Source organism: Pelophylax lessonae, assembly GCF_965119305.1.
Source record: "Pelophylax lessonae genome assembly, chromosome: 7".
Taxonomy (NCBI): Eukaryota; Metazoa; Chordata; class Amphibia; order Anura; family Ranidae; genus Pelophylax; species Pelophylax lessonae.
The window spans coordinates 272462539-272482811 of record NC_138774.1 but is presented as its reverse complement, the minus strand read 5'-3'; the positions used below and the strand labels follow the sequence as shown (position 1 = coordinate 272482811).

Sequence of the window (20273 nt, the reverse complement as noted above, 5' to 3'; positions counted from 1 at the left end):
CGGCCCTGGAGGTTATCGATATTGCTGACATTTCGGGAAAGTGCTGTACTGGAGTGATGCCTGCAGCTTGAGGCATCACCCCGGTACTGGCGTCCATAGCCTATGGTCGGCTGTCTTATAATGACAACCAATGCGGCTGAGAAGACGCTTGGCTGCCATTACAAGGAGCGGGAGGGGACGCTTCCCCCCCCCCCTCCCGCCACCTTACGCGGCTCGTCTGGGTCTCCCATCCCACCGCCGAAGTCTCCATGCAAAAACCAAGTGATGTCATGACATCACTTCCGAGTACTGCCGCCAGATTAAAAAAAATGACAGCATTCAAAACACCCAAATTTGGCGTTTTGAATGTTTTTAAGTGCAGAGGACCCCCAGATCCCTCCACAAGAGTACCTGTCAAGAAAAAAAAAAATGTTTTTAAATGTACAAAAATAATGGCGCATATCGACCGATACCAATATGCATTGGCCAAAATATTGGTATCGGCAACTGCTGGTGCTTCTTGGTCTCTGTGTGTCTGAATATAATTGTATCTCCTGTTAAAAAAAAATTTCAACGTTTTGGGTTAGTTTTATTGAATTTCTTTTTTAATGTTTTTAAAGTGGACTTTCAATTTGCCTGTGTAGGGCGAAGCAACAGATTACCTTCACTCCCCCACCACTCCACTTCCACAAAAGTAGAGGGTAAAATGCTGCAAATTGAGTAGCAGTACACTGTCTCAGGGTTAGGAGTATTAACCACTTGCCGACTGCGCACAGTATATTTACTGCGGCAGTCGGCCCCGGCCAGGCAGAGTGACGTAGGTCTACGTCGCTCGCCTGTCACTCCTCTAGAGCCTATAGCGGGCGAGCGTGCGCCCGCCGAGGCTCGTTCACAGAGGAGTGCGGGAGTGTGACTGGCAGACCCGATGTCCGCCGGTCACACTACGATCGCCGGTACAGAGGGAGAAAGTCAGGCGGCTTATGTAAACAAGCCGCCTGTCAGTTCTCCCTGTGTAAAAATGAAGATCAGACGGTTCTACTATGTAGAACCGTTGATCTTTTTTTTTACACCAATAGGAATGTCCCACTACAGTTAGAAGCACGCCCCTAGGACACACTTAACCCCTCCCTGTCCAATAAAGTTAACCCCTTCCCTGCCAGTGTCATTTTTGCAGTAACAGTGCATATATATAGCACTGATTACTGCAGTTATGTCACTGGTACCCCCAAAAGTGTCAATGTCAGTCAAGGGTCCGATTTGTCCGCCGCAATGTTGCAGTACCGCAAAACAAATCGCAGATCGCCGCCATTACTCGTTAAAAAAAAAAACACCAAAAATGACAAAAATCTTTCCCTTTATTAGTAAACGCAATAACGTTTGCGCAAACCAATCAAAATACGCTTTTTGCGATTTTTTTTTTTTTTTTTTTTACCAAACATAGGTAGCGTAAAACAAATTGGCCGAAAATGTTAAAAAATTTAGATTTTTACATTTTTTTTGGGGGGCATTTCATATAAAAAAAAGTGAAAAATATTGTTATTTTTGCAAAAATTACGCTCTTTTTTTGTTTATAGCGCGTGATCAAAAAATCGCACAGGTGATCAAATACCACCAAAAGAAAGCTCTGTTTGTGGGAAAAAAAGGACGTGAAATTCGTTTAGGTACAGCGTCGCACGACCGCGCAATTGTCCGTTAAAGTCACGCAGTAAAAAATCGCAAAAAACCCCCTGGTCTTTTAGCAGGAAAATCCTCCGGTGGTAAAGTGGTTAACCCCTAATAAGATAAGAAATTGGGCTCAAAACACAATGGGAAAGGAGGTCAGGGGGACGGTCACACTCACGGGTCCCTAATAGTGTCCAAGTGGTCTAAGCACAGATTCCAAATCTTGTCACACTTGGTGGGACAACCTCTACTATTGTAGGACAACGTATAGGGGAATCACTGAATTAACCAAAGCTTTCCATTGCTGGATATCAGGGGGGGTTAGGCAATTTCTATTTCAAGAATCAAATGTTTAAAGTGGATCTTCACTACATCTGAGCACCACAAACCAAAGCCACTATTTATTTAATTTGTAATATTCAAATCAAACTCCCCAATCCATGCATGTCTCTGTGCTTTATTTGTTGGGAAATCAGTTTAACCCCCCCCCCTTAGCATTTCTGCCCTTTAGCTCAAGCATACATGCAGGAGAGTGTGCTTAGCTGAGAAAACCCCCTCTTCCTCACCTCCCCACCTGAAGACTCCTGGGATGTATGACATAATTTGCCTAGGCAAGAAACCAGGAAGTAACTGAAAAAAAGTAAAAAAAAAAAAAAAAAAGAAAGTTTTTAAAACAAGTAAATATGATATGCTGATATACTTTCCTATCTATTTACTAATGCTAGCAGCATGAGGATTAAAAATAATTTTGATTGGGAGAGTGAAGTTCCACTTTATACAGAGAAAATGTACCATTTTAAGAATAAAATTGTGGAAATGTTGAAAATGATGGCAGTAACATGTCTCAAAAAAGTTGGGACAGGGCAAAGCTTTGGAGATAGGGTTCTATTGAGGCTTGCGTTGACAAGCTGTTCACATCAAACAGGTTTTGCAGTCTCATACAAGTCAATGGGAATGCAAAACCTGTTTGAAGCGGGTCAAATGCAGGCCAGAGGGAGGTCAAGTGCCCCTGTCAATTAATTCTGAATTCATTCTTAAGTCTCAAACTGATGCCATTGACACAGGACCTAATGTTGTCTAAAGTCAGGTTCACATTAAAGAACGTTAAAAGTAGAAGCAGCTCAATGTTATCCTATGCTGAACTGAATGGACTTGTGTCTTTTTTCAACCAGATTAACTATGTAACTACTGTATGTGTATAAACTCCCCAATCCATGCATGTCTCTGTGCTTTATTTGTTGGGAAAGTTAAAAAAAACACCCCCGTAGCATCCGGAAAGTATTCACATCGCTTCACTTTTTCCACATTTTGTTCTGTTACAGCCTTATTCCAAAGTGAGTTAAATTCATTATTTTCCTCAAAATTATACAAATAATACCCCATAATGACAATGTGAAAGAAGTTTGTTTGAAATCTTTGCAAATTTATAAAAAAAAAAAAAAAAAAACACGAAAAAAAAAAAATCCCATGTACATAAGTATCACAGCCTTTGCTCAATACTTTGTTGAAGCTCCTTTGGTACCAATTACAGCCTGAAGTCTTTTTGAGTATGATGCTACAAGCTTGGCACACCTATTTTTGGGCAGTTTCTCCCATTTTTTTTTGCAGGACCTCTCCAGCCCCATCAGGTTGGATGGGGAGCGTCGGTGCACAGCCATTTTCAGATCTCTCCAGAGATGTTCAATCGGGTTCAAGTCTGGGCTCTGGCTGGGCCACTCAAGGACATTCATAGAGTTATCCCGTAGCCACTTCTTTGTTATCTTGGCTGTGTGTTTAGGATCGTTGTCCTGTTGGAAGATGAACCTTCGCCCCAGTCTGAGGTCCAGAGAGCTCTGGAGCAGGTTTTCATCAAGGATGTCTCTGTACATTGCTGCATTCATCTGTCCCTCGATCCTGACTAGTCTCCCGGTTCTTGCTGCTGAAAAACATCCCCACAGCATGATGCTGCCACCACCATGCTTCACTGTAGGGATGGTATTGGCCAGGTGATGAGCGGTGACTGGTTTCTTCCAGACATGACGCTTGCCATTCAGGACAAAGAGTTCAATCTTTGTTTCATCAGACCAGAGAATTTTGTTTGAATGAGTCCTTCAGGTGCCTTTTGGCAAACTCCAGGTGGGCTGTCATGTGCCTTTTACTGGGAAGTGGCTTCCGTCTGGCCACTCTACCATACAGGCCTGATTGGTGGAGTGCTGCAGAGATGGTTGTTCTTCTGGAAGGTTCTCCTCTCTCCACAGAGAAATGCTGTAGCTTTGTCAGAGTGACCATCGGGTTCTTGGTCACCTCCCTGACTAAGGCCCTTCTCCCCCGATCGTTCAGTTTGGCCAGACGGCCTGCTCTAGGAAGAGTCCTGGTGGTTCCAAACTTCTATTTACAGATGGAGGCCACTCTGCTCGTTGGGACCTTCAATGCTGCAGAAATGTTTCTGTACCCTTCCCCAGATCTGTGACGTGATACAATGTTGTCTCGGAAGTGTAGAGACAATTCCTTGGACTTGTTTGCTTGGTTTGTGCTCTGACATGCACTTTTAATTGCGGGACCTTATATAGACAGGTGTGCGCCTTTCCAAATCATGTCCAATCAACTGAATTTACCACAGGTGGATTCCAATCAAGTTGTAGACGCATCTCAAGGATGATCAGAGGAAACGGAATGCAACTGAGCTCAATTTTGAATGTTGTGGCAAAGGATGTGAATTCTTATGTAAATGGGGCATTTTATTTTTAATAAATTTGCAAAGATTTCAAACAAACTTCGTTCACGTTGTCATTATGGGGTATTGTTTGTAGATTTTTGAGGAAAATAATGAATTTAATCCCTTTTGGAATAAGGCTGTAACATAACAAAATGTGGAAAAAGTGAAGCGCTTTGAATACTTTCCGGATGCATTGTATGCACATTAGGACGTTTAGAGGCATATTTTAAGCTCAGCGTTTTCAGGCAGAAAAAAAAAAACCTTCTGGTTTGCGTTTTTTGAGAGGAGTCTTTGGGCAGAAAAAAAAACGTAACGCTTGTACAAAAATTTAACTGTGTATATGACATGTTGGGCCATATTTTAGAATACGTTGGATTTCTGCAAGGTTTTTTTCTGTCCCTCTTTGCTAACAATATTTTTTTTCATTTTTAATTTAGTGGACAAATACTGTCCTCTTCTAATCAAAGAAGGCGGGCTCCCTCTGCTGGTGGATGTGGTCAACATGCCAACTACTCGCCAAGAAACCAAGGATATGGCTAGGTAATAAACAGCACAGCTTCAGTATGAATGTGTGATGACATTTGCAGCAGCAGCTTTCTGATCAGTGGTGGTATTTAATCATTAACTTGTCCCCTTTTCCAGAACCTGAGGTAATAAGTAGGAACAGTAAATGCAGGGCAGCTATCAGGGGGGGACAGCCCATACACATGTAGGGGGCCCCGGGGTTCCAAGGGGCCCAGCCGCCAAGGCCACAACCAACAAGACTGAGATGTTGCTGCTGTAGTAACTAGCAATTGCTGAAGCATGGCAGCGGCAGAGTAAGCCGATGCAGCTGAAGGAATGTCTCTTTGCTGGATTGCGCTGTCTCTTTGCTAAAAATATGAGGCTGTCTCTTTGCTGGATTGTGATATCTCTTTGCTGAATATATGAGGCTGTCTCTTTGCTGGATTGGGATGTCTCTTTGCTGAATATATGAGGCTGTCTCTTTGCTGGACTGGGATGTGCCTTTGTTGAATATATGAGGCCGTCTCTTTACTGGATTGGGATGTCTCTTTGCTGAATATATGAGGATGTCTCTTTGATGGATTGGATTAATTTTTATTCATTAAGTTGTAAGAGTGTTAAAACAGAAGTGGGTGCACTGAAGGACTCGGTGGGATGGCCAGTGGGCAGAGGGCGGGCCCCGCAAAATGTTGGAGGTCAGGCTCAGAGGGGCCCAGGCCTAAAGCTGTGTAAGGGGCCCCAAAATTTCTGATGGCTGCCCTGAGTAAATGTGTATGTTTAGCTTTCTTACCCTTACCAAGGTGTTATCCCCCGTTCACACCGGTGCGACTTGTCATGCCATTTGACAGTTCCAAATCACATGACAAGTCGCACCCTATTGTCGGCAATGGAACTGTTCAAATCGGTGCGACGCCGACTTTGTAGTGCCACGACGATATGAATAAAATGTTCCTGAACTATTTTTTGTGATTTCAGGTGTGACTTGCATAGACATCTGTGCATGAAGTTGCACAGATGTCAGACAAGTCACACCTGAAGTCGCACTGACCTGCAGCTTTGAAATCATGCAATTTCAAAGTCGGATTTGGTGTGAACAGGTCTTAAAGCTGGCGTTTAACTTGCTTATATTTTGCCTTCCCTGATTCCTCCTTCCCCTCTTCATCAATATGCCAGAAACGTTTTAAAAAAAAATCCTTTCAGTTTTCAATGTATACGGTATGTTATTTTAGGTCCAGTGACACTATCACTAGGTCTCTGTTCTTCTCTAATGTGGGCAAATCATGGCTGGTTGGAGGAGTCGGCAGGGTGCTGTACACAGCTTGAGAAACTTCACAGTAGGGATAGATCGATTATCGGCAAAGCCGATATATCGAGGACCGATATGCACTTTCCCCGATATATCAGAATCGGCCCCTGAGGTTACCAATATTACCGATATTTCGGAAAGTGCTTGTACCGGAGTGATGCCTGCAGCTAGAGGCATCACCCCGGTACCGGCGTCCATAGCCGACGGTCGGCTGTCTTGTAATGACAACCAATGGGGCTGAGAAGCCGCTCGGCTGTCATTACAACGAGCCGGAGGGGGCGCCCCCCCTCCCGCCGCCTTCCGCGGCTCGCCCGGGTCTCCCGTCCCACCGGGAGACCCGGGCAACCAGCCTGCATGGCCGCCGAAGACCCAATCAAAGCTGCATTCGGCTCTAATCGGGTCTCCATGCAAGAACCCAGAAGTGATGTCATGACATCCCTTCCGGGTACTGCCGCCAGATTTAGAAAAATGACAGCATTCAAAACATTATAATACACATATTTTAGACCCCCTGTTCCCTCCACAAGAGTACCTGTCAAGTAAAAAAAAAAATGTTTTTTTTTTTAAATGTACGAAAATATCGGCCCCTATTGGCCGATACCGATACGCGATGATCAAAGTATCGGCAATGAAAAAACTATATTGGTCGATCCCTACTTCACAGCACCCTGCCTCAGTACTCCTCTCAGGTATGTATTAGAAATACCTTTCCTGCATCACACCCAGACAAGCAGAAGGGGTTCCTTGATAACCGAAATATACCCTGTGTGTGTCCAGCCAGCTTTGCGAACAGCCACAAATAGCTGCTGACAAACCCAGCAGCAGGAATTCATAGACTTTTGCCACTGGGATTTGTACTGTGGTAAAACGCCCTTGTGAATATATCCTTAGGCTCTTTTCAGACATATGCATTTAATTATTGTGCATTTTATCGCAGTGGTAGCACAATGGACTCTATGTGGTGCATTGTGGTGTCATTCATTTAAAATGATCCCCCAGTGCACAAGTAAATTAGGTGCCAAGAGGCTTGCAGTGCTGCACAACACACATACTTGCACTGCATTAAAAAAAAAAAAAAAAGTGCAAGTGTGGGTTTTTGTTTCAGTTGCTGAGCATCTGCTGGCCATTGATAAAATGACTCCCTAATGCAACACATGTTATTTGTATGCAGTATTGCACTGCAATGGAACTGCATATTGTAATATACATTATGACTGCTGCCCATATGATGTGAGGATTATGAGAACTTTAGATAGGGTAACCCAGAATGGCAGGCAGTATGTTCTTTCCACATGTTTTATTAAACTTCCAGCTTATCAACCCTGAGCTGTTATACTATGAGATCGTAGCACCCAGGTGCAAAACACGCGGCCTGCTGGCTCCTTATGTGCACCCTGCCATGTCTTGAGCTGCATCTGCCAACTGCTGGGCTTCGGGGACTGGGCACAACTGCACCAGGGTGCTGGGCACTTATTTCTTTGAGGAGCGATCTCTGCCTGACAAATATAGTCCTGGTTTGTTGGTGAGAAAGGTAAAGTAAAATCTCACTGCCGCTGCACTGACCACCACCATTTGGGGGGGGGGGGTTAAAAAAAAAAAACCACACACGCACTTACCATGGTGGGGGATCAAACAAAAGCACATTGCGCCAAACCACCATTTGGAGGTGAAAATTGCAGCAGGACAGGTGGTGAGGTTCATTTACAGCCCATTCATTTTCCAACAGCTATGGATTCCAGGAGCCTATAGACTCCCTTGGCCCAGGCATTGTCTGTGATCCCTCCTCTTCCCTGCAGCAGCCACTCAGTGACACAGGGGAGCCACAGCTGCAGGATCACATGACTGGACCAAAGTGGATTAAAAATGGTTAACACAGATCTATTTTTTTTACATGGTCTGCACGATATGAAGGCGGGAGGGAACTTTTTTAAGGATTGTTGGAGTTAAGCCTTTCTTCCACTTTAAGGCCTTCTACAATTTTCAAGTTGACCACCACTGTCTTATCAGATGTATTTTACCTGCTACTTCCTGCTGTCTGGGCATGTGCATTAGAACCCCATAAACTTAGTTATGGGGCAAGGAAACTGATCTGCCTCCTGACACCATAGAAGTCTATAGGATTTTTCTGTGCATGTGTAGAAATAGGATCCGGACCCAATATTTAGTGACAGTGATGCTGATCTCTTCTAACCTGCACCAATCATTGCAGATATTGCCAAATTGCTCCTGGCACAGGAATTCCATCTGTCGCTAATAACTTATTTGCACCTCTTTTTGGTAGATGATGTGACATGTAGGAGCCACAATTAAGTTATTAGTGACGGAACACTTCCTGTGCTGTGAGAAAATTGCCAATATCTGAAAAGATTGCTGCAGGTTAGAGGTGATCAGCAGCATTGTCACTAAATGCCAGATCTGCTCTGGAGGTAGTGTAGAGTCTTTGGATGATTCAAATTGGTGCCAATTCCTGGCATATGTGCAGTTGCAGCAGGTAAAACAAAGAAATTTCCCCTTGGGTGGGACTTTATAGGCACTGAACTTTACAATGAGACAAAGCATATAAAGTTTATTGAAAAATTCTGACACAATGGATAAAAACAATGTGGGCAAGCTGAATAATACATCACATGTAACAGTGGAACATAGACCACAGAGCCCCCGGGTAATCACCCGACGCGTTTTGGAGTATTGCTATGAACTCCTTCTTCAGGGGTGCCCTTGGAGGGTGGTAACGTTCACTGTAGTGATTGGAATGAATCGCCTGCCTCGATATTAAAAACAAGTGGTCAGTGTGCTGGAGTTGCCCATCAGGGATGCCGGATAATTGTCCTGGACAGTATTTAAGAGTTGGTCAAAATCTTGGATGTAGGGTGTCGGAGTTGCATGCTAACCAGTCTCAATAGAGGCTGGGTGGGAGCAGCTGAAACCCCAAAAGGCAGCAATCCTTCAAAGTTCAAATTTTTCCTATAATAGACTATAGCGGTGGAGCCTTCAGTATCCCTGTGTGTCTCTCTCTTTCAAATCTTCCCTGGGAGCCTTGGTCTGGTAAGGCTAGAGCCAGCTTCTCTGGACCCTCAGACAAGACCCCTTTAGGATGAAGGTCTGCCCTCACCCATTATTCTTTGCTGGTTTCCGGCCTCGGGGACCTCCTACCTGAGCGTCAAGGGGATCCACAAAATGATTCTTTTGGGGGTACCCAGAAAGGGGGGCAAAGTTTGTCCTTTTCAGGTTTTTTAGATTCTGAGTCTCCTTGTGTGGATTTAATTCCTGGAAAGGTTCAGGTGATGTCCTAACTACCTAAGGTCCCCCCCTATCCCTGTCCAGGGAATTAATTTACCTGGGTCTGATTCTAATTCTGACCAGGGTGGTCCTTCCTCTGCACAAACTTCAGGAACCACAGGCTGTGGTTCACCGGCTGCTGTCAAACAGATAGTTCTCTCTCCCATTTTGCATACAGGTTCTGAGTCTGGTGGTATCCACCTTCAAGACAGTTCTGTATTCACAATCCTACATGCAGCTTCTTTAGAAGGTTTAGCTCCACAGGAGGATACCAAGGTTTGTGGCGAGATCATGAGTTCCTGTGGCAGACGCCGCAGCCATCCAAGGGCCACAGTAAGGTCAGTATCATCCTCGGCTAAGGCTTCTTCCGCAATTCCTGCGAGGAATCAAGGGAGAGGATCTTCCAATCAGTCTGGTGGCCATAAATGGCCATTGGGGCTTCCTCTCAGGGAAAACCAGTTGCCCCAATGGCTGATCTACCATCCTGCTTTACAGTCGCTGGTTTTAATGGCTTAGCTATTGAAACCAGGTACTGAGCGATAGAGGTTTGTCTGGATCAGTGATCCCTACTATGGTATTGTACGTAAAAAGCGTACATTTCTTGGTGGGAGTCGATTGGCGCTCATCCTCAATCCTTATCTGTGGCTCGGATCTTAACCTTTCTTTAACAGGGCGTTGATCAGAAGTTGGCCTTGAGTACAATCAAGGGCCAGGTGTCTGCCCTGGCAATCTTCTTTCAGCGACCCCTAGCCCCTGCACTCTTTAGTTCATACCTTCATTCAGAGGATTTGACATGTGGCTCCACCTGTACAGTTTCTTTTGCCGCCATGGGATTTAAATTTAGTAATTTAGGTTCTCCAGAAACTTCCATTTGAGAATATTTGGGAGATTCCCATGCCTGTGTTATCCCAGAAGGTGAACTTCTTGGTGGCTGTTACCTCAGCCCGCAGGGTATTGGAATTGGAGGCATTATCATGTCGCAGTCCCTATTTAGTGGTCCATAGGGATAAAGTGGTTCTTCGCCCCTGTCCATCATTCCTCTGCCCAAAGTTGTCTCTGACTTCCAATTGAATGAGGACATTGTGTTGCTTTCCTTTTGTCCCAAGCCGGCTCATCCCAAGGAATTTGCTTTGCATACCTTGGATGTGGTTCGTGTGATTCGGGTGGATCTGGCAGCTGCTGAGTCCTTTTGGAGGTCAGACTAGCTTTTTGTGGTTATGGACAGACCAAGAAAAGGGCTGGCTGATTCTTCGGCTACCATCTCCAGATGGATCAGAGAGACGGTGACTCAGGTCAATTCCATTAAAGGTACGGTTCCACCTTTCCCTCTCACAGCGCATTCTACTCGGGCTCTGAGTGCTTCTTGGTCCTTCCGTCATCAGGCATCAATATCGCATGCTTGCAAGGCAGCCACTTGGTCGTCTGTGCATACCTTCACAAAATTCTATAAGGTAGATACTTTGGCATCTGCGGATGCAAAATTTTGCAGGCTGCTGTTTAAGAGGGGCTGTTCCCTATTGAGGGGTGTTTTTTTTTTTTTTTTTTTAACGTTTATTTTTCAGACGGGGCTCCTGTAACCTGGTTAAGGCTCTTCTGTTTAGCCTTGAGTTTTTTTCCCCACCCTTCATTTTCCTTTTGGCACTGCTTTTGGACGTCCCAGTAGATATGATTTATGAAGCGCTGTGTCCGTCGATGAACAAAAGGAAAAAATTGGATTTTTGTACTTACCGTAAAATCAATTTTTCTGAGTTTGACGGGCACATCGCTCCATAAATCATAACTAGTGGGTTATTTTTCCTCCTCGAGGAGTAGGACTAGGCAAACACCTGGCTACGCCCATGGGCCGTCCTCAGCTTCATACAGTTGTGTTCAAAATTATTCAACCCCCACTGAAATTGATTGTTTTGGCCAGTTTGACATTGATTTTGATCATTCAGTCATCCTGCTTACAATTAAATCAAAGAGGCACGTGTAGGTCAGACAAATATAACATAACATTTATAATGAAATAACCACAAATGTCTTTTCTGTGCTCACATCATTATCAGTTTTATTCAACCCCCAAGTGACATTCAATCTTAGTACTTAGTACAACATCCTTTTACAGTTATAACAGCTTTTAAACGTGAAGCATAGCTTGACACAAGTGTCTTGCAGCGATCTACGGGTATCTTCGCCCATTCGTCATGGGCAAAAGCCTCCAGTTCAGTCACATTCTTAGGCTTGTGCACTGCAACTGCTTTCTTTAAGTCCCACCAGAGGTTCTCAATCGGATTTAAGTCTGGTGACTGTGATGGCCACTCCAAAATGTTCCAGCCTTTAATCTGCAACCATGCTCTAGTGGACTTGGAGGTATGCTTGGGATCATTGTCCTGTTGAAAGGTCCAACGTCTCCCAAGCCTCAGGTTTGTGACGGACTGCATCACATTGTCATCCAATATCTCCTGGTACTGAAGAGAATTCATGGTACCTTGAACACGCTGAAGCTTCCCTGTACCTGCAGAAGCAAAACAGCCCCAAAGCATGATTGACCCCCCGCCATGCTTCACAGTAGGCAAGGTGTTCTTTTCTTCATAGGCCTCCTCCAAACATAGCGTTGATCCATGGGCCCAAACAGTTCTAATTTTGTTTCATCAGTCCACAGAACACTATCCCAAAACTTCTGTGGTTTGTCCACATGACTTTTGGCATACTGCAGTCGACTCTTCTTATTCTTTGGAGACAGCAAGGGGGTGCGCCTGGGAGTTCTGGCATGGAGGCCTTCATTACGCAGTGTGCGCCGTATTGTCTGAGCAGAAACTTCAGTACCCACATCTGACAAATCTTTTCTCAGTTCCTCAGCAGTCACACGGGGGCTTTTCTCCACTCTACGCTACAGGTAGCGCACAGCAGTCGAAGTCAGCATCTTCTTTCTGCCACGACCAGGTAGCGTTTCAACAGTGCCCTTTGCCTTGAATTTGCGAATGATGCTTCCTATGGTGTCTCTTGGTATGTTTAACATCTTTGCAATCTTCTTATAGCCATTACCCTTCCTGTGAAGAGTAATCACCTCTTCTCTTGTCTTCCTGGACCATTCTCTTGACTTCAACATGTTTGTAACCACACCAGTAAGTGTCTAGAAGGAGCTGAGTATCACAGTCATTTTAAAGCTGCCTAATTGGTGCTTATTAGGCTTTATTGCTGCTCCCTAAAATCCACAGGTGTTTTCAATACCTGATTGAAAACACTTCAATGAACCTCTGTTCTTCAGAGTGGTAGTCTTTAAGGGGTTGAATAATTGTGTCAATGAAGAATTCACAAAATAAACATTTACTACTGTATTACAAAACCAATTGATGTCATTTTAGTTGCATATGGTTCTTTAAGAAGTCCTTGTAGGATTTCATTCTGAATACAATTACAAATGTACACTAAATTCCCTAAAACCCTTTACAGCATTGGGGGTTGAATAATTTTGAACACAACTGTATATCCCCCCTCTCTGCTCTAGGTAATCAGTTTAGTAGCAAGCAATATTAGAAGTATCAGAACTCCACACGCACGCACAGGCTTTCCCGCTTCTGAGTGGGGGCGGGAGCCCGCCACCTACAGCGCACGCTCGCCCCCTAGCTGTAGGTGCGTGACCGACGTATACCTACAGTACAGACCAAAAGTTTGGACACACCTTCTCATTCAAAGAGTTTACTTTATTTCACCTGTAGTCACCTGAAATGGTCTTCCAACAGTCTTGAAGGAGTTCCCAGAGATGCTTAGCACTTGTTGGCCCTTTTGCCTTCACTCTGCGGTCCAGCTCACCCCAAACCATCTGGTTTGGGTTCAGGTCCGGTGACTGTGGAGGCCAGGTCATCTGGCGCAGCACCCCATCACTCTCCTTCTTGGTCAAATAGCCCTTACACAGCCTGGAGGTGTGTTTGGGGTCATTGTCCTGTTGAAAAATAAATGATGGTCCAACTAAACGCAAACCGGATGGAATAGCATGCCGCTGCAAGATGCTGTGGTAGCCATGCTGGTTCAGTAGGCCTTCAATTTTGAATAAATCCCCAACAGTGTCACCAGCAAAGCACCCCCACACCATCACACCTCCTCCTCCATGCTTCACGGTGGAAACCAGGCATGTAGAGTCCATCCGTTACCTTTTCTGCGTCGCACAAAGACACAGTGTTGGAACCAAAGATCTCAAATTTGGACTCATTAGACCAAAGCACAGATTTCCACTGGTCTAATGTCCATTCCTTGTGTTCTTTAGCCCAAACAAGTCTTCTGTCTGTTGCCTTTCTTTAGCAGTGGTTTCCTAGCAGATATTCTACCATGAAGGCCTGATTCACACAGTCTCCTCTTAACAGTTGTTCTAGAGATGTGTCTGCTGCTAGAACTCCGTGTGCCATTGACCTGGTCTCTAATCTGAGCTGCTGTTAACCTGCGATTTCTGAGGCTGGTGACAAAGATGAACTTATCCTCCGCAGCAGAGGTGACTCTTGGTCTTCCTTTCCTGGGGCGGTCCGCATGTCAGCCAGTTTCTTTGTAGCGCTTGATGGTTTTTGTGACTGCACTTGGGGACACTTTCAAAGTTTTCCCAATTTTTCGGACTGACTGACCTTAATTTCTTAAAGTAATGATGGCCACTCGTTTTCCTGTACTTAGGTGCTTTTTTCTTGCCATAATACAAATTCTAACAGTCTATTCAGTAGGACTATCAGCTGTGTATCCACCTGACTTCTGCACAACACAACTGATGGTCCCAACCCCATTTATAAGGCAAGAAATCACACTTATTAAATCTGACAGGGCACACCTGTGAAGTGAAAACCATTTCAGGTGACTACCTCTTGAAGTGTGACTCTACAATTTTCATAGTCCTGAAAATAAAGAAAACTCTTTGAATGAGAAGGTACAGTTTCCCACAAGCGCTTAATTTATAAAATAAGGTCTGCAGGTATCGACAGCAGGGTTTGCTCTTGGATACGGAACTGGCTAAAAGGCCGTGTCCAAAGGGTGGTAATAAACAGCGCATACTCAGACTGGGCTGAGGTAGTAAGCGGGGTGCCCCAGGGCTCAGTCCTGGGACCAACCTTGTTCAATTTATTCATAAACAGCATTGAGGACGGGATCAGTAGTTCGTTATCAATTTTTGCAGATGACACAAAATTGGCCAGGGCAATAACTGCACAGCATGAAGCAGATATCCTACAGAATGACCTGGACAAAATTACGGAGTGGGCAACGACATGGCAAATGAGGTTTAATGTGGAGAAGTGTAAGGTTTTGCACTTGGGGACCAAAAACATAAAAACACAATACACGTTAGGAGGGGAACCCTTGGGGGACTCAAAAATGGAGAAAGATCTGGGAGTCTTGGTTGATGATAGATTAGGCAACAGCATGCAATGCCAAGCGGCAGCTTCCAAAGCCAACAGAATATTAGCATGCATAAAGAAAGGGATGTATTCCAGAGATAAGACTATAATCCTTCCACTTTATAAAACTCTGGTCCGACCGCATCTGGAGTATTCTGTCCAGTTCTGGTCGCCAGTCCTCAGGAGGGATGTGTTGGAGCTGGAGAGAGTCCAGAGAAGGGCAACTAAACTAATTAGGGGATTGGAGGACCTTACCTATGAAGAGCGGCTGCAATCGCTCGATTTATTTTCCCTGGAGAAGAGACGTCTGAGAGGGGACATGATAGCAATTTATAAATATCTTAATGGGGATCTCAGCTTAGAAAAAAAGCTGTTCATTCGAAGGAATTGCATGAGGACTCGAGGACATACAATGCGATTAGAGGAGAAGCGTTTTAACCTCAGGCAACGTGGGGGGTTCTTTACTGTTAGGGCTACAAGATTGTGGAATTGTCTACCACAAGAGGTGGTTTCTGCGGGTAGTATGGTGACTTTCAAAAGACTCTTAGACTTACATCTCAAGGATCAGGAGATAAAGGGCTATGTTAGATGATTACAGTCACACACACCTACACAGGTTGAACTGGATGGACTATTGTCTTTATTCAACCTCACCTACTATGTAACTATGTAAGGTGTGTCCAAAATTTTGGTCTGTACTGTACGTCAGATCGCACAGGAGGGCCACCCTGCCGCAGTATAACAGCGGCGGGTGGTCGGGAGTAAGCCTGCATTAGTGCCCCCTAGGAAGCAGCTTGCTATGGTGGGCCATCGAGAAAAGGTGGAGCCAAGAGTGCCAACGGGGGGACCCCAGAAGATAAGGTTCTGGGCTGGTCTGTGCAATACGATTGCACAGAGCAGGTAAGTATACAGGGGCGTAGCAAGGGGCTGGCGAGACCGGCGCCCGCCAGGGGCGCAGGCCAGGGGGGGGGGGCGCAAAAATCATTGGCAGTGTTAGTGATTTTTGCTCCCTCCGCTCAGCCTGCGCTCCCCGGCACCCCCCGGCAGCATGCGGCTCCATCCAGGTCTAAAACATTGAGAGCAGCTGAGCCAGCAGACCAGGAGACTGAGACTGCCTCTCACTGCATCCCCAGCACACCTCCGGTCTTACACACACTGCTGTAGCCTCAGCATTCCTCCGGCTCTACCATTTTTTTTCCCCTTTAACAAACGAACAGCTCCTGCAAATGATACATCCATCCTTGCTTCCATGTCTCTGGTCTCTCACTTCGGGTCAGCAAGGCAGGTGGCTACCTTATTCCTCTTTCCCTGCACCGATTCCCCCTCAGTGCCCTACATCAAGCCCTCTGCAAGTTCAGGCCCCTCTCTCTCTGTCACCCCCCTCTCTCTCTGCAACCCCCCTCCTCTCTCTATCACACCCCCTCGTTCTCTCCCTCTCTCTATCTCTCACCCCTCTCTTTCTTGTTGTTCACACCTGACACAATGATTGCCCACTAGAGAGCTCTACCTCTACACTGGGCAAACAAGGGACACATCAGAAACTTTCAATTCCCTTTTATATATTTTTTTTAGTTACATTTTTTACTTTTTCATTGGGGGGGGCGATACAGCTCCTCACCAAGGGCGCTGGAGACCCTAGGTACGCCACTGTAAGTATAACATGAATTATTATTTTAATAAAAAAATAAGCCTTACAAATGCTTTAATTTCTACTTTTGAAAGACCTTTTATGACAAAACCTTGATGCAATGTGCATAGTAAGTTATTTATGCTCCCTTTCTTGTTTTCTCAGGAAAGTGCTTCAGCATTGTGGTAATTATAATGAAGAGAGCATGGACACGTTACTATAAAAGGGAGACACCAAATGACGGTCTCCACCCGTTCTTCAGACAGGAAAAGCCCAGTGTCCAGCTTTACACCACAGGCAGCCATATGTGGCTTCATTTGCACAGGAAAATATAAAATATTGTTATCCCTGATTTATTACTGTTTTTTTTTTTTTCTTGATTTCACATATATTTGGATGTGATTACCGTGAGAGAATACAGTAGCAGCAAAGGAAACCGGAAACGTATGTCTGTCCCAGTGATCGCACTTGGATCTCGTGACTCTTTGGAACCTGCTAAGCTGTTAACACGGCTCTAACAGAACAATATGGTGTCCAAATGTTTGCTTTCCCTTTCTTACTGATGGATACTGCCGGGAATCTTTCAAATTGTTGCGCAGATAAATTCAAATATATATGCATATTTAAAGTACATTTTTACTAGTAGTTTGCCCCCAGCGTGGATTGTTTTTTATCAGCTTTGAAAACTGTGGAAGGATATCAATGTGTTGCACAAGTTATCTGATCACACTACAGTGCCCTCTGGTGGCCAAAAGCTACTTTGCTATGTCTTCTCAAAAAATTGATCCCCTAAAAAAACAGAGGATATTTAAAAAATGATTCCATGAAATTTTCATTAGGAAGATTTTAAAAAAAATGTTAATGGAAATTAACTATTGGATGGGTCAGCGTGATCATTCAGTTTATTTATTCGGGTGCTAGACAAAGGTTTTCACTTTTGTGAGACAGATGTGGAAAGTTCCATATTAAGTGTTTAACACAAAGTCACCTTAAAAGACTGAATTTGCCCACTCTAAGCTTGCTTATGTTTACAACATCCAACAGTGACAACGTACAACTGGAAACATAAGGCAAAACTCGGAGGAACAAGATGGATTCCAAGATTTCTCACCCGCCAAAATGAATAGAAGAAAAGTTAAATTTTTTAGACTGTCACTAAAGTTTCCAAAGAGTTTCATTTTAGGTTGGACATTGGCTCGAAGCTGATATTGCATAAGCTTGGAATTACGATTTGCATTTGTCCTTTTTTTGTGTTTTTGTCCTGTTTGTTCTGTAGCTAAGACATCTTTATTATCTCATATGTATATTAGAAGACTTCAGTTACTGTTTTCTTTCCTTCTTTTCTAGTGATTCTAAGAGGAGCGCCAACTTAGTATAATTAGCAGAGGAATAAAAAAATAAAAATGGACAACCAGATCTTCCAAAAAGAAATCTAGGATTACTTGAGATGTTACTGCAAGGATTTAAAGGTTAGGTCTACACAGAATATATATTTGATTCAGTGGTAGGTGGACCGGTGCTTTGATTTCATTTTTATAAATCTAGCAGAGAGGTTTTGATTGGCTGTAGCCCAAGTCCTACCTTGTAATGAATTTGGCAGTGGGCAACCTAAAAGGGAATTGCTAGTAGGGATCAACCGATATCGGTTTTTCGTGCCGTTACTGATATTTTGACCATCGCATATCAGTATTGGCTGATATTTTGTACATCCTATGTCGGGTCCGAGACTAGTCTTCTCCTCCTCCAACCATTAGGTGGTGATGCTCATGTAAGGGTAAAATGACGTCACATAGCGTAATTCTGTTTACAAATATTATTTAATATGTACAAATTAAAGATATAAGCAATTCCACATTAGCAGATCTGCTGGCAGATCGATATCTCTCACCCACTTGCCGTAAGTGATACCCGGCTGATACCGCTCCCTTCGGCATCCACTCAATACTGCTCTGTCTCTCACCCGCTCCATCTCCCACCCACCCGATACCGATCCATCTCTCACCCACTTGCCATAAGTGATACCGCTCCGTTCGGCATGCACTCAATACTGCTCTGTCTCTCACCCACTCCATCTCCCACCCACCTGATACCGATCTGTCTCTCGCCCACTCCATCTGCCACCCACCTGATACCGATCTGTCTCTCGCCCACTTGCCGTAAGTGACACCCGGGTGATACCGCTCCGTTCGGCATCCGCTCAATACTGCTCTGTCTCTCACCCGTTCCATCTCCCACGCACCCGATACCGATCTGTCTCTCACCCACTTGCCGTAAGTGACACCGCCTTGTTCGGCATCCGCTCAATACTGCTCTGTCTCTCACCCGCTCCATCTCCCACCCACCTGATACCGATCCTTCTCTCACCCACTTGCCGTAAGTGACACCGCCTTGTTCGGCATCTGCTCAATACTGCTCTGTCTCTCACCCGCTCCATCTCCCACGCACCCGATACCGATCCATCTCTCACCCACTTGCCGTAAGTGATACCGCTCCGTTCGGCATCCGCTCAATACTGCTCTGTCTCTCAGCCGCTCCATCTCCCACCCACCCGATACCGATCCGTTTCTCACCCACTTGCCGTAAGTGACACCCGGGTGATACTGCTCCGTTCGGCATCCTCAATACTGCTCTGTCTCTCACCTGCTCCATCTCCTACCCACCTGATACCGATCCGTCTCTCACCCACTTGCCGTAAGTGATACCCGGGTGATACCGCTCCGTTCGGGATCCGCTCAATACTGCTCTGTCTCTCACCCCTTCCATCACCCACGCACCCGATACCGATCCATCTCTTACCCACTTGCCGTAAGTGATACCGCTCCATTCGGCATCTGCTCAATACTGCTCTGTCTCTCACCTGCTCCATCTCCCACCCACCCGATACCAATCCGTCTCTCACCCACTTGCCATAAGTGACACCCGGGTGATACCGCTCCGTTCGGCATCCACTCAATACTGCTCTGTCTCTCACCCGCTTCATCTCCCACCCACTCGATACCGATCCGTCTCTCATCCACTTGCCGTAAGTGATACCCGGGTGATACCGCTCTGTTCATCATCTGCTCAATACTGCTCCGTCTCTCACCCGCTCCATCTCCCACCCACCTGATACTGATCCGTCTCTCACCCACTTGACGTAAGTGATACCGCTCCGTCCGGCATACTATCTCGGAGGTCACACTGGGCGTGACCACGTACGTGTCACTTACGGCAAGTGGGTGAGAGACGGAGCGGTATCGGGTGGGTGGGAGATGGAGCGGGTGAGAGACAGAGCAGTATTGAGTGGATGCCGAACGGAGCGGTATCACGCGGGTCTGACTTACGGCTTTTACCCTTACATGAGCAATATTTGGAACATCGGCAATATCAGCCATTCCGGGGCTGATACAGATATATCTGCAAAAATCTATTTCGGCCCTTGATATATCGTCCGATCCTTAATTGCTAGGCAGGGGAAAGGAAGAATAAGGAAATTAAGCAAGGAGGTTGAGACTGCACCTATAAAATTTGGGTGGCAATCCAAAAAATTTCAGTTTTTGGGTGGATAACGACTATTAAAAAAAAAAAAAAACTCTGCTCTGCTTTTAAGATTATACTAAGGTCATTGTGCCAAACCAACTTGCTTTCATTAACTCTATTTGAATATCCAATGATGACATTTGAGTTGATTTGTCTTGCACAGCTTAATGTGTTACTAAACCCAGGAGCCCATATTCACTATATCTGGTCTCCCCAGGAGCCTGCATTCACTATATCTGGTCTCCCCAGGAGCCTGCATTCACTATATCTGGTCTCCCCAGGAGCCAGCATTCACTATATCTGGTCTCCCCAGGAGCCTGCATTCACTATACCTGGTCTCCCCAGGAG

General features: G+C 45.2%; 1 protein-coding gene across 1 annotated transcript in view; it reads left to right on the top strand.

Annotated features, from left to right (window-relative positions):
* Positions 1-17181, top strand: part of ZER1 (zyg-11 related cell cycle regulator) — a 110453-nt gene extending 93272 nt beyond the window's left edge. The window contains exons 15-16 of the mRNA XM_082263928.1: positions 4774-4876; positions 16572-17181. Of these exons, the coding sequence (XP_082120054.1) occupies positions 4774-4876; positions 16572-16629 (161 nt within the window). The 3' untranslated portion in view covers positions 16630-17181. The remainder of the gene's footprint in view (positions 1-4773; positions 4877-16571) is intronic.
* The last annotated feature ends 3092 nt before the right edge of the window (positions 17182-20273 follow it).